The sequence below is a fragment of the Toxotes jaculatrix genome, chromosome 17, assembly GCF_017976425.1.
Source record: "Toxotes jaculatrix isolate fToxJac2 chromosome 17, fToxJac2.pri, whole genome shotgun sequence".
NCBI lineage: Eukaryota > Metazoa > Chordata > Actinopteri > Toxotidae > Toxotes > Toxotes jaculatrix.
This window is the reverse complement of record NC_054410.1, coordinates 1,888,751-1,903,232: the sequence shown is the minus strand read 5'-3', so window position 1 is coordinate 1,903,232 and position 14,482 is coordinate 1,888,751. Positions and strand designations below refer to the sequence as shown.

The 14,482-nt window shown below is 37.5% G+C and overlaps 1 protein-coding gene across 4 annotated transcripts in view; it reads left to right on the top strand.

The window, feature by feature from the left end:
• Nucleotides 1-8,499, top strand: part of esr2b (estrogen receptor 2b) — an 81,140-nt gene extending 72,641 nt beyond the window's left edge. For all 4 annotated transcript variants that reach the window (XM_041059914.1, XM_041059911.1, XM_041059913.1 and 1 more), the window contains exons 6-10: nt 2,293-2,431; nt 5,115-5,248; nt 6,848-7,031; nt 7,683-8,015; nt 8,329-8,499. In XM_041059914.1, the coding sequence (XP_040915848.1) occupies nt 2,293-2,431; nt 5,115-5,248; nt 6,848-7,031; nt 7,683-8,015; nt 8,329-8,443 (905 nt within the window). In that variant the 3' untranslated portion in view covers nt 8,444-8,499. The remainder of the gene's footprint in view (nt 1-2,292; nt 2,432-5,114; nt 5,249-6,847; nt 7,032-7,682; nt 8,016-8,328) is intronic.
• Nucleotides 8,500-14,482: the final 5,983 nt, after the last annotated feature.

The following is a 14,482-nucleotide window of genomic DNA, read 5'->3' as shown; positions in this document are numbered from 1 at the left end:
CTTTTTTCATCAAATCTAACTGAGAACTGTTTGGTATAAAATGTTCTTGGGCACAGTTTTGTTGTAACTGCTGCAGGAGAATGTCCTCAAATAAAATCAAAAATCAGGGGCCAGACAGTTTGTTCAATTAAATTAAATAAATTAAAAACTGTGAATGAAAAAAGTTTAAAATCAAACAGAAGAGGCAGAACAAAGAAGAGTGTTATGAATGAATCTTATTTACAAAAAAATCACAAATATGAAAGAATATAAATATCATCGTAAACCTGCCACAGAAAATACATCAAACACAAAAGAGAGAGTGAGACATAGAAACGTATTTTGAATTGGAATGTTTTTTGGAATTTTTCTTCAGATTTCAAATTTCAGTTTTTCTGTATTTTTTTAATTTTTCAACTTGCTAAAAATAAATGTGGCTCTTCTTTATCTCCATAGTCAAACCTTTAGGAAATGAGAACATGGATAAACATGATGAAGGGCAAATATACAAGTCAGGCTTCATCTCATTGAGTTTCCTGCTCCTTCTGGTTATAAAAGCACATATTGGTCATGTTCTGAGTGGAATTTGATCTCTCTGTAGACTTGGACTTGACTTAGGAACTTTTAATTACAGTCCAGTTTACATGTAATCAAATAAGAAAACGCTTTGTGTGGCCTTGCTGAGTGAAAGAGCCATTTCAAGGTTAAGGTCAGTGTAAACATTAGGACCATGTGTTCGCTGGTGATGATTCTAGGTCAGTGGAAGCACATTGGCTTTGTCACCATCAGCAGAGTGTGGAAACCAGGAAAGACTGAGGGTAAAAACAAACCAGCGGCTACAGTAAACACATCTTCCACCCATCGTTCATGTCAGTCATGTGTCACATGTCACGAATGGCTGAATACAAATGAGACAAAGAGTGAATGGACAGACTAAAATATTCTTAAAGGTTTGTTTAAATGCATAAAATATAATTAGTGACTTCATTTCAGTTTTAACTTATTGACCCTGATTCTTTTCCTACTCTTCCATCAAATTTCATTTTCCCCTCCTTTCCTTTCTTTCCTGTCCTCTCCTCTTCCCTGCTTCACTCCCCCTTTGTTTGCTTTTCCCTCCTCTTCCTCTGCCTTCCTCCTCTCAGCCAGCGTTCAGCCCCGCAGGTGACTTTTCAGGAGAGGTGTTAATGTGAAGGGATCACAAAGACTCCCAGTTTTTTGTATAAAGACCATTTTCCCTGATTTTTTTTTTCTTTGCTCAGACAGAAGTGAAAATGAGTGTGCATTGTCTGCTTTAGAAAAGACCTAAGAAAGCACGGACAGGTGAGAACAGCGCTGTCAAGCAAAATACGTAGTTGCTGTTCAGTGATGTCATTGTTCAGAGATTTTGAGGGCATTTCTATTTTTGTCTATAGCTCATAAAAGTGTAGTTAATAGGCTCCTTTGAAAAATTTTGTTTTACTGGGTATAGTTTCAACAAATACTGACATTGTGGGTCATGAAGGTGTTTACTCTTTACAGAGAATCAGATGAGAAGATTGATCTCAGTTTAATCTTTGTGCGTTCACTGCGAAATGGGATAACCATGAAAAGGAGATAACAGGGCGTCTGCAGGCAAAGCACTGAATTCAGTCCTCTCAATAAAAGGCCTCAGAATAGATTGAAAATTTCAATCTCATGTGTCGAGGTCTTGAATATTTTTCTTTGCCTGCCGTTGTTGTGAGGAAACTCATCAACTCATTATGAGCAAGTGAGCAAAAACTTAACAAGTGATTTAGTATTTAACTGGTTCGTGCATCCATCAGTTTTCTACTGCTGTTCTGGGTCCAGGTGCGGACGGGTTATGAGACAGTTTGTCATCTGCAGTTTAAGTCTGTTTTTTGGTCTTTTAATGTTCAGTGAACTCTGCACAGACCCTGGATTAATATGTTTAGCCCAGAATTAGCTGTGGACAGCTAGCTACCCTAACTCTCTATCATGTATGACTTAGCTTAGCACTGGAGGAAGGGAGAAACCTCTTGCTTTCATCAACAGAGGAAAAATAAACCTTTTTTTTTTAAACATGTTGTAGCTTCTGGCTTGTGTTGTAGCGAGTTAGCCAGCGGTATATTTAAGTTTCTGCAGCCGGAGCTGTGACTGGTCAGAGCGTAAACTCACCGCTCATTAAACCACTGTGTCTTATTTCAGACAGTGACAGTGTAAATAAAAAGTGAATTTTAATGAAGATGTTGGAAGTAAAATCATTTTAAAACATATAATGTTCTAATTTTGTTTTATTTTACTGCTGTTATATTGTGCATGGTGCTTTGTCCTCAGGCTTTTTAGAGCTGAGTCTAGCAGATCAGATCCACCTGCTGAAGTGCTGCTGGCTGGAGATTCTGATGCTGGGCCTGATGTGGAGGTCGGTGGACCATCCTGGGAAACTCATCTTCTCTCCTGACTTCAAACTCAACAGGTGAGATTCCATGGTCACTGAGCCGGACTGTTTTCTCATCTGCTCTTCGTTGTGATCATTTTCTCCTGTTTGCTATTAATTCAAACTCAACACAGTTTGATATTAGCACAAAATCCCTTTGCTTTCTTTACTTTTTCATTATTATCTCTGCTCTCTCTGCTCTCTCACTGCTCTCTCTCTCTGCTCTCTCTCTCTCTCTGCTCTCTCACTGCTCTCTCTCTCTGCTCTCTCTCTCTCTCTGCTCTCTCTCTCTCTCTCTGCTCTCTCTCTCTCTCTCTCTGCTCTCTCTCTCTGCTCTCTCTCTCTGCTCTCTCTGCTCTCTCTCTCTGCTCTCTCTCTGCTCTCTCTCACTGCTCTCTCTCTCTCTGCTCTCTCTCTCTCTGCTCTCTCTCTCTCTGCTCTCTCTCTCTCTGCTCTCTCTCTCTCTCTCTCTCTCTCTCTCTGCTCTCTCTCTCTCTGCTCTCTCTCTCTCTCTGCTCTCTCTCTCTCTCTCTGCTCTCTCTCTGCTCTCTCTCACTGCTCTCTCTCTCTCTGCTCTCTCTCTCTCTGCTCTCTCTCTCTCTCTCTCTCTCTCTCTCTCTGCTCTCTCTCTCTGCTCTCTCTCTCTGCTCTCTCTGCTCTCTCTCTCTGCTCTCTCTCTGCTCTCTCTCTCTGCTCTCTCTCACTGCTCTCTCTCTCTCTGCTCTCTCTCTGCTCTCTCTCTCTCTCTCTCTCTCTGCTCTCTCTCTCTGCTCTCTCTCTCTCTCTCTCACCGCTCTCTCTGTGAATGTGAGTCTCATGTGCATCTGCCATATGTTTGCCATGACACTGAGGATGATTCCAGTCTAATCTTCCCACATTGTTCTGCTGTGATGAGTTGACATCACACAGTAAACAGGGAGCTCACTCAGACCTTGAAACGGTAAAGATATCAGCAACGTTTGCTGCAGATATATCTCTGATTCTTCTTCACCGTCAGCTCGTTTTGTTGCCAAAAATCTTTTATCACTCGTTGTTCCCAACCACGCTGACCTTCAACTTTGGCCAGACGGTGGCTGGCTGTTTCTGGCTCTGCCGTTCATGCTTTATATTCACGGTAAACAGGCTGTAATTAGTGTCACTTTACCAGCACTTTGTATTTCCTCCAGCAGTAGCAGCACTTAATAAAACATTAAAGGAAAATATGTTCTTTCAGGTGTTTGAGGTGCAGTTCATTCAGATTACTGGCTGTGATTGTTCATTGCAGGAAGCTGTGCAGCAGAGTGTATGTCCATATTACATATACAAACACAGATCACATGTCATCGAACCTTTTTTTGTGATCGATAGTGACATGTTTTACATATATAGATGTATTTCAGAACATATGTTCATCAAAATTAAACTAAATAATCTGCAAATTCGCTATGAGCTAAACTGAATCTGGCATTTCCACTGAAACTGTTTTTTAAAGCCTAATTCTTTTGTTGTCATGTGAAAAAGACAAAAGCAGAGTGAGATCAAAAGTGACATATGAGGACAGAGAGGGAGAAAGCTGGAGACTGTCCTCCTCTGAGTGCTCTGGTCTGGTGGGCTGAGCTGGTGTTTGACCTTTCTTTCCCCACTGCCACGGAAACTATCACTATAGGCTTAAGTTAACCTTGATGTGTTTTCACAACACAGCTTTATTTTTCTCTGTGCAGTGGTCCCTGTTAGCCTGTGGTAGCCCTTTCTCCTTGGACCTCCCTGCTCCTTGGAAAACATCCTGGATGCAAATCCATCCACTTTCTCAACAAACGGCTCGAACAAAGCCACAAAGCAGAATCGTTTTCCAACATTCTCCTGCTAATCAAATCTTTCTCAGCCTTTGTGATCTCCATCTGTTCTCTCTCTGCCACATCACATCGTAAACATCTTCTTTCACTGTCATTATTTCACTTATTTATCCTTGTGCTTTTTTACTCACTCCTCTTTTTGTTAAAGCGGGTTTGTAAGATTCCAAATGCAAAGCATTTTTTTTTGAGTGTTTGCAAAAAGTTACCACTGTGTGAATAAACTTAGTTGGAGGCGATTGGTGTCTGAAAAACAGAATTATTCAAGTCGTAGGTGTAAGTTTTTCGAAGGTAACAGGACCATAGTTAATGTTTTTGTAACCAATCAACACTTGAAACATGTTTTGGGAACAGAAGTGAGGAATCGGAGAAAGGATGGTTCATCCCAGTCTGCAGTTCACTGCATAAATTTGCATCACAGTTCTTGGTCGGATCCAGATCCTCTGAGCTTATTTTGCATCTTTGATGTGCTGTTTTAATCAAACAGACGCTTAGATTCAGTTTGTCGTTAATTTGTGTGAAGTAATAATCTCCAGTGTTATCATGTGTATAACACGCCTACCTACCAGGACGTTGGAGACATTAGGGCGGAGTATTGTTTTGATTTTAGTGCCTGTACAACAACTTAGCCTGGTTCCAGGCCTTTAAATCAACACCCACACAGCTTTTATTACCAAAATCAGATTTTTATAATCTTTTTTGTTTTGTTCAATTTTATTTCCATTTGCCTAAATACATAGAACATAAATCCAAGAACAATCAGACCTGACAAAACGATAAGAGTGGTGAAAGAAACAACATCAAAACAATAAGACAAACATACAACAAAATCAGAGTGTGTGTGTGTGTCTTTGTGTGTGTCTGTGTGTCTGTGTGTGTCTCTGTCTGTGTAGGGAGGAGGGACAGTGTGTGGAGGGCATCATGGAGATTTTCGACATGCTACTGGCGGCCACCTCTCGGTTTCGTGAGCTGAAGCTTCAGAGGGAGGAGTACGTCTGTCTGAAGGCCATGATCCTCCTCAACTCCAGTGAGTTTCACTGACGCAGACAAACTGCAGTCTTCACTTTACCTCCCCTGGGAAAGATGAATCAGTTCGCAGCGAGCAGGGAGCCCAGCTCGATCCGTCCAGTCAGAACAGCAGTGTGTTTTTGGTTCTTACATAACCCTGATAAGTTTGTCCCTCTGCCTTGTGGTTTCTGAAACGATAATCTAGAACTGAGTCAGTGAAACCTGTCGCATATCTGACCTACATGATAAAACTAATCTGCCCTGAGTCAAAACCAAATATTACAAATATCAGTTTTTAAAATGTTTTTCTTATGTTCATGCCAAAAAGTTTGATTGTCACTGTACTGTCACTAATTATTTTGTTTGTTTCTGCATCTCGATGCAAATGAGAGACATCTACAGATTTACTCTTATGAAATAGCTCATTTAGAGGTTTGTGACCGTGACAGAGATCCACTCAATCTCAGTGCTTTCAAGCTTTCTCCTATTTTACTGATTTAAAGTTTATAGAAATTGACCGTTGTCCAGAATAATAAAAGCTGTTTCACAACAACCTTTTTATGTACTGCACACCAGGCTTTGGATGCGGTTTTTACCATCAACATTATTTGAAGTGTTGGCGACCCTCCCACAGAAGCTGCATTGGCTGAACTTTTGGTGTATTTGAATAAAGTTGAAACAACTTGTGAAGACGGACTTTACAGCAGAGCGGCTTTGTTTTTTTTGTTTTTTTTTTAATCCTTTCATGTGCTCCCAGCGGTCACAGTGTCCTCTCCCTGTCCCAAATCACGCACAACCACCAGCAGACACTGTACAGGTTTCATCGAGGTGAGGGACCTCGGTGCATGTCCTCACATGGTTTAACAAAGCTCCTCCCTAACAACACACACACCCACACCCAGGGTCCTCTGACAGCCTCTGCTCTCTCTGTTGACTCTGCTCCACTGCAGCTGGGCTGAAAAAAAAAAGGACAAATTGTGCAAGAAGTGAAATCGAGTCTGAAAAGTCAGATGAGCAGGGAGGAATTTTAAGATTTATGATTTTGGACAGAACATTGTGGCTTAACTGCTCTCTGTCCTCTGTCCTGGTGCTGGGTGGACACAGTGATTCACAGCTTCTCCCCTCCGCTGCCCTCTAGTGTTTCATGTGCTGTGTCCATCATCATGTCATTAAGGGTCTTTGCCGTGAATATAAATAATGATTGAATAAATAAGGATTGGTGTTTACCTGTTAGCCTGAGGTTTCCTCTGGGTTCACTGACCACGACCTTCCTTCTCGTACCACACCTTCAGGCCAAAGTCTCTCCACACAGAAGACACAGAAATGTAAATCTGACGACAGTGAAAATTTACTGAACATATTCATGCTCCCCAGATGTTGAACCTTTAAGATTTTCCAGACCAAACCTTATGTTTGTAGCTCCACCTCTGGTACGTTGAAAAGAATTCAGGCCAACATTTTTGTGTTGTGGACTGTGAACATTGCAGCATCTGGTTCGGAAGCTTCTTGTGAATTTTGAGCCAATATAATTAATTTCTGAAATTCTCACTGTATGTCATCGTTTCATTGATCATTGTTGGAATCTCTTCAACATAACCGACTGTGCGTTTCGTTTCAGACCTGTGTACGAGTCCCCCTCAGACAGCCGAGGAGCTGGAGAGCAGGAACAAGCTGCTGCGTCTGCTGGACTCAGTGATCGATGCTTTGGTCTGGGCCATTTCCAAACTGGGCCTGTCGACCCAGCAGCAGACTCTGCGCCTCGGGCACCTCACCATGCTGCTCTCCCACATCCGCCACGTCAGGTACTGACTGAGACAACAGGAAACAGCAGCAGGGTCAAAAACACATTCATGCTCATAGACACCGACACACCTGCACACCTGAAATAATTATCCAGTGGGTTAAAATGTTAAAATATTTAGGTAAAAAATCTCATCATGAGCAGGAACATGTGATCTTGTAAAATGTATTTACAGGAGACTTAATATTAACACATGACAACTACAAAAAATGACGTCCACTGTTAACCATGTCATTTAAAGATCCTGGTCAGTGTTATATTATTATATGACTGGATCATTATTTTTAATGTATTATAATTTCTTCTCAGTGTTACAGCTGGTTGAGGTAGAGCTAATTTCAGATATTTATAGTGCCGTGAAAAGTACAATATTTCCCTCTGGAATATAAAGGAATAGAAGTATAAAGTGGCTAAAAATGGAAATACTCACTTAAAGTACTACTACCCCACAGCTGTGCTTCAGTACATAAGTAAATGTTCTGTGAAGCTGTGGAGAATTCAGCTGGTAAACGTAATGGGAAGATCAGCTGTGTCTTCCTTTAACAGTAAAAACAAAAGTTTGAAACAGTGAAGATGCCTTTGGTTTATTTAGTGAGACTTTGCTTTTTAATCAGTGTCTGCGACGTCACCGTCATCTTTCCTCTCTGTGCAGTAACAAAGGCATGGACCACCTTTCCACCATGAAGAGGAAGAATGTGGTGCTGGTCTACGACCTCCTCCTGGAGATGTTGGACGCCAACACGTCCAGCAGCAGCAGTCAAACGTCGCCCTCACCAAGCTCTGACGTTTACTCTGACCAGCACCAATACCCCCCACCTCCGCCTCACCCGCAGCCTGACTCGGATCACACCGCCACTGACCACACCACTGTGCCTCCACAAGGACTGGCCGAAGACCCGATGCTGGACAGACACCTGCAGGCTCTGCCCCTTCAGTCCATGCCCCCATCACAGAGTTTGGTGGTGTCTCACATGGATAGCAACAAGTGAGTTCATGTGGTGAAAGAGAAACTCTGGTCCCTCTCTTTAGCTAACTCAAAGCAGCAGCGTAGTGAAGAGTTCTGGGGATTTCACTTTCAGGTCAGATGAAGAAGGAAAGAAGTGAAGAAAGGGAAATAAGGAAAGAGAAACAAGGACAGATGGAAGCAAAAGACAAAGGAAGGAAAGAAAAAAGGAAATATGAAAGTAAAAGAACATTTTAATCTGAGGTTTGAAGTTGTTGTAGAAAAGTAGACCCACTCGCTAAATGTGCTCATTTCTCTCACCTGTGGTAACTGACTCCAGTAATTCTGCTCACAGCTACATCCATCCAGAGCAGTGGTCACTGGATGCTCGGGATGGGGGTCCCTCCATGGATCCGACGGACTGCCTTGTCCCTGATCGGGTTACCATGGAAACGGCCTTGGATGGGTGACGAGACTAAAAGAGACAAACTGAGACTGAAGCTTAAAGGCTGTCCATCCCCAAAGATCAAGAAACGGAAACAAAAAAAAGGCTTTAAAAAAAAAAAAAAAAAAAAAAAAAAACTAAACACAAAGTGCTGTTGTGAGGTAAAGCTTTTTTTTCTCGTTGAGATGTTTTTAGTCTTTGGAAAACAAAAAGTTTTTGATCGAATGTATATTTTGTGTGCGTACATATTTCTTGTGAATGTGCACTACAGCAGGTGTTCCCGGGAACATCGCTGAACCTCTGCCAGTCAGTTTGTGCTCTTTTTTGATAAACAGTATTTGTATCTCTTTTTTCACCTCGGTGTCACATCCAGAACAAGCCATCCACAAGCCATCTGCAGTCACTTATAAAGGTGCATGTGGTCTACATGGGTTGTTAGTCATACAGCTAAAAAGGGCAGTGCTTTCTATCACACTGTGGTGTTTTCTTCTCCTTCACTACTACTGTGTGTTTTGGTGTTTTAATTAGTGCCTGTTCATCCAGGATTTTTCTACTCTTTGTACAAACTAGTGTCAGTGGAGTCAAGAAGCAGCGGTTTGTGGCCTTTTAACAAAATGACTGTTAAAGTAACAAACTTTTCCATCCATCTGGTTGAACAAAGGCTGAATTTACACAGTATGGCACGGCACAGATCTGCTCTCTGCTGTAAAGGAAGAAAAGACGAAGCACCAGCAAAACCAGTTTAGCACATGGACATCTTTAGGCCCATAAAATATCCTTAAGCCCACCCAAATAATCTGGGGGCTCAAGAATGGAGTCAAGAATAGTTAGCCATATTTCTGGTTGTTTCTATCAATTCAGTGTAAATTCCGAGCGACATGGAGAGCGTCAATTCAATCCGCTTTTTCACTGAGAGAAAGCCAATATTAACGAGAATCCAGTCCATGTTTTGCTGCTCCCTTGGACAAGAAATCAAGGCGATGCGCTGCTTTAGCGGGTCAAATACATTCTGTCTAATCGCCGAGAAGATGCCTGTGTTAATAAAAATCCATTCCACCTTTTCACTATTACCTTTCACTGTTACTCTGCACCATAGATTGTATAAGACATGGACGTAGCACCCGTGACGTCACCCATTGGTTTCAGGGAGTTGGTTTTGTGACCAAACAGGGCAAGTGCTAGTACCTGAATGTAAGTTGTAAACACATCATATTGTAAAAACACCATATGGCAGGAAAGCTTCCAAAATATGTCAAAAAAAGTCGGATTTTAGTAAGACCTCAAAATGTCATAAAACATGTCATAGTATAGTAAGGCTTCAAAATATACCAAAAGAAAATCATATTTTAGTAAGACTTCAAAATGTCATAAAAAAAACAGTATGACAAGCGCATTTTGAGGTCAAAATTTCTTTTGACCTCAAAATGTCATAAAAACGTCATAGTATAATAAGGCGTCAAAATCAGCCAAAAAAAGTCAAAAAAAATTTTTGACCTCAAAATGTCATAAAAAACGTCATAGTATAGTAAGGCGTCAAAATCGGCCAAAAAAAATCAAAAAATTTTTTGACCTCAAAATGTCATAAAAAACGTCATAGTATAGTAAGGCGTCAAAATTGGCCAAAAAAGATCTAAGTTTTTTTTTACCTCAAAATGTCATTAAAAACGTCATAGTATAGTAAAGCTTCAAAATATACCAAAAGAAAGTCATATTTTAGTAAGACTTCAAAATGTCATAAAAAACATCATACAACCGCATTTTGAGGTCAAAATTTCTTTTGACCTCAAAATAGTATAGTAAGGCGTCAAAATCGGACAAAAAAAGTCAAACATTTTTTTGACCTCAAAATGTCATAAAAATGGTCATAGTATAGTAAGGCGTCAAAATCGGCCAAAAAAAGTCAAAAATTTTTTTGACCTCAAAATGTCATAAAAAACGTCATAGTATAGTAAGGCGTTTTTTTTCGGACAAAAAAAGTCAAAAAAATTTTTTACCTCAAAATGTCATAAAAACGTCATAGTATAGTAAGGCGTTTTTTTCGGACAAAAAAAGTAAAATTTTTTTGACCTCAAAATGTCATAAAAAACGTCATAGTATAGTAAGGGGTTTTTTTCGGCCAAAAAAAGTCAAAATTTTTTTTGACCTCAAAATGTCATAAAAAACGTCATAGTATAGTAAGGCGTTTTTTTCGGACAAAAAAAGTCAAAAAAATTTTTGACCTCAAAATGTCATAAAAAACGTCATAGTATAGTAAGGCGTCAAAATCGGCCAAAAAAAGTCAAAAAAAATTTTGACCTCAAAATGTCATAAAAAACGTCATAGTATAGTAAGGCGTTTTTTTCGGCCAAAAAAAGTCAAAATTTTTTTTGACCTCAAAATGTCATAAAAAACGTCATAGTAAGGCGTCAAAATCGGCCAAAAAAAGTCATAATTTTTTTTCACCTCAAAATGTGATAAAAAACGTCATAGTATAGTAAGGCGTTTTTTTCGACCAAAAAAAGTCAAAATCTCATAAAAATGGTCATAGTATAGTAAGGCGTTTTTTTCGGCCAAAAACAGTCAAAATTTTTTTTGACCTCAAAATGTCATAAAAAACGTCATAGTATAGTAAGGCGTCAAAATCGGCCAAAAAAAGTCAAAAATTTTTTTGACCTCAAAATGTCATAAAAATGGTCATAGTATAGTAAGGCGTTTTTTTCGACCAAAAAAAGTCAAAATTTTTTTTGACCTCAAAATGTCATAAAAAACGTCATAGTATAGTAAGGCGTTTTTTTCGGACAAAAAAAGTCAAAATTTTTTTTGACCTCAAAATGTCATAAAAAACGTCATAGTATAGTCAGGCGTTTTTTTCAGACAAAAAAAGTCAAAAAAAATTTTGACCTCAAAATGTCATAAAAATGGTCATACTATAGTAAGGCGTTTTTTTCGGACAAAAAAAGTCAAAAATTTTTTTGACCTCAAAATGTCATAAAAAACGTCATAGTATAGTAAGGCGTCAAAATCGGCCAAAAAAAGTCAAAATTTTTTTTGACCTCAAAATGTCATAAAAAACGTCATAGGATAGTAAGGCGTTTTTTCGACCAAAAAAAGTCAAAATTTTTTTTGACCTCAAAATGTCATAAAAAACGTCATAGTATAGTAAGGCGTTTTTTTCGGACAAAAAAAGTCAAAAAAATTTTTGACCTCAAAATGTCATAAAAAACGTCATAGTATAGTAAGGCGTCAAAATCGGCCAAAAAAAGTCAAAAAAAATTTTGACCTCAAAATGTCATAAAAAACGTCATAGTATAGTAAGGCGTCAAAATCGGCCAAAAAAAGTCATAATTTTTTTTCACCTCAAAATGTGATAAAAAACGTCATAGAATAGTAAGGCGTTTTTTTCGACCAAAAAAAGTCAAAATCTCATAAAAATGGTCATAGTATAGTAAGGCGTTTTTTTCGGCCAAAACAGTCAAAATTTTTTTTGACCTCAAAATGTCATAAAAAACGTCATAGTATAGTAAGGCGTCAAAATCGGCCAAAAAAAGTCAAAAAATTTTTTGACCTCAAAATGTCATAAAAATGGTCATAGTATAGTAAGGCGTTTTTTTCGACCAAAAAAAGTCAAAAATTTTTTTGACCTCAAAATGTCATAAAAAACGTCATAGTATAGTAAGGCGTTTTTTTCGGACAAAAAAAGTCAAAAAATTTTTTGACCTCAAAATGTCATAAAAAACGTCATAGTATAGTAAGGCGTTTTTTTCGACCAAAAAAAGTCAAAATTTTTTTTGACCTCAAAATGTCATAAAAAACGTCATAGTATAGTAAGGCATCAAAATCGGCCAAAAAAAGTCAAAATTTTTTTTGACCTCAAAATGTCATAAAAAACGTCATAGTATAGTAAGGCGTCAAAATCGGCCAAAAAAAGACAAAATTTTTTTTGACCTCAAAATGTCATAAAAAACGTCATAGTATAGTAAGGCGTCAAAATCGGCCAAAAAAAGTCAAAAATTTTTTTGACCTCAAAATGTCATAAAAAACATCATAGTATAGTAAGGCGTCAAAATCGGCCAAAAAAAGTCAAAAATTTTTTTGACCTCAAAATGTCATAAAAATGGTCATAGTATAGTAAGGCGTTTTTTTCGGCCAAAAACAGTCAAAATTTTTTTTCACCTCAAAATGTCATAAAAAACGTCATAGTATAGTAAGGCGTTTTTTTCGACCAAAAAAAGTCAAATTTTTTTTTTTACCTCAAAATCTCATAAAAATGGTCATAGTATAGTAAGGCGTTTTTTTCGGCCAAAAACAGTCAAAATTTTTTTTCACCTCAAAATGTGATAAAAAACGTCATAGTATAGTAAGGCGTTTTTTTCGACCAAAAAAAGTCAAAATCTCATAAAAATGGTCATAGTATAGTAAGGCGTCAAAATCGGCCAAAAACAGTCAAAATTTTTTTTGACCTCAAAATGTCATAAAAAACGTCATAGTATAGTAAGGCGTCAAAATCGGCCAAAAAAAGTCAAAAAATTTTTTGACCTCAAAATGTCATAAAAATGGTCATAGTATAGTAAGGCGTTTTTTTCGACCAAAAAAAGTCAAAAATTTTTTTGACCTCAAAATGTCATAAAAAACGTCATAGTATAGTAAGGCGTTTTTTTCGGACAAAAAAAGTCAAAATTTTTTTTGACCTCAAAATGTCATAAAAAACGTCATAGTATAGTAAGGCGTTTTTTTTCGGCCAAAAAAAGTCAAAATTTTTTTTGACCTCAAAATGTCATAAAAAACGTCATAGTATAGTAAGGCGTTTTTTTCGACCAAAAAAAGTCAAAAAATTTTTTGACCTCAAAATCTCATAAAAATGGTCATAGTATAGTAAGGCGTTTTTTTCGGCCAAAAACAGTCAAAATTTTTTTTCACCTCAAAATCTCATAAAAATGGTCATAGTATAGTAAGGCGTTTTTTTCGGCCAAAAACAGTCAAAATTTTTTTTCACCTCAAAATGTCATAAAAAACGTCATAGTATAGTAAGGCGTTTTTTTCGACCAAAAAAAGTCAAAAATTTTTTTGACCTCAAAATGTCATAAAAAACATCATAGTATAGTAAGGCGTCAAAATCGGCCAAAAAATGTCAAAATTTTTTTTGACCTCAAAATGTCATAAAAAACGTCATAGTATAGTAAGGCGTTTTTTTCGGACAAAAAAAGTCAAAATTTTTTTTGACCTCAAAATGTCATAAAAAACGTCATAGTATAGTAAGGCGTCAAAATCGGCCAAAAAAAGTCAAAATTTTTTTGACCTCAAAATCTCATAAAAATGGTCATAGTATAGTAAGGCGTTTTTTTCGGCCAAAAACAGTCAAAATTTTTTTTCACCTCAAAATGTCATAAAAAACGTCATAGTATAGTAAGGCGTTTTTTTCGATCAAAAAAAGTCAAAATTTTTTTTGACCTCAAAATCTCATAAAAATGGTCATAGTATAGTAAGGCGTTTTTTTCGGCCAAAAACAGTCAAAAATTTTTTTGACCTCAAAATCTCATAAAAATGGTCATAGTATAGTAAGGCGTTTTTTTCGGACAAAAAAAGTCAAAACATTTTTTGACCTCAAAATGTCATAAAAAACGTCATAGTATAGTAAGGCGTTTTTTTCGGACAAAAAAAGTCAAAAAAATTTTTGACCTCAAAATGTCATAAAAAACGTCATAGTATAGTAAGGCGTTTTTTTCGACCAAAAAAAGTCAAAATTTTTTTGACCTCAAAATGTCATAAAAAACGTCATAGTATAGTCAGGCGTTTTTTTTCGGACAAAAAAAGTCAAAAAAATTTTTGACCTCAAAATGTCATAAAAAACGTCATAGTATAGTAAGGCGTTTTTTTCGGACAAAAAAAGTCAAAACATTTTTTGACCTCAAAATGTCATAAAAAACGTCATAGTATAGTAAGGCGTTTTTTTCGACCAAAAAAAGTCAAAATTTTTTTTGACCTCAAAATGTCATAAAAAACGTCATAGTATAGTAAGGCATCAAAATCGGCCAAAAAAAGTCAAAATTTTTTTTGACCTCAAAATGTCATAAAAATGGTCATAGTA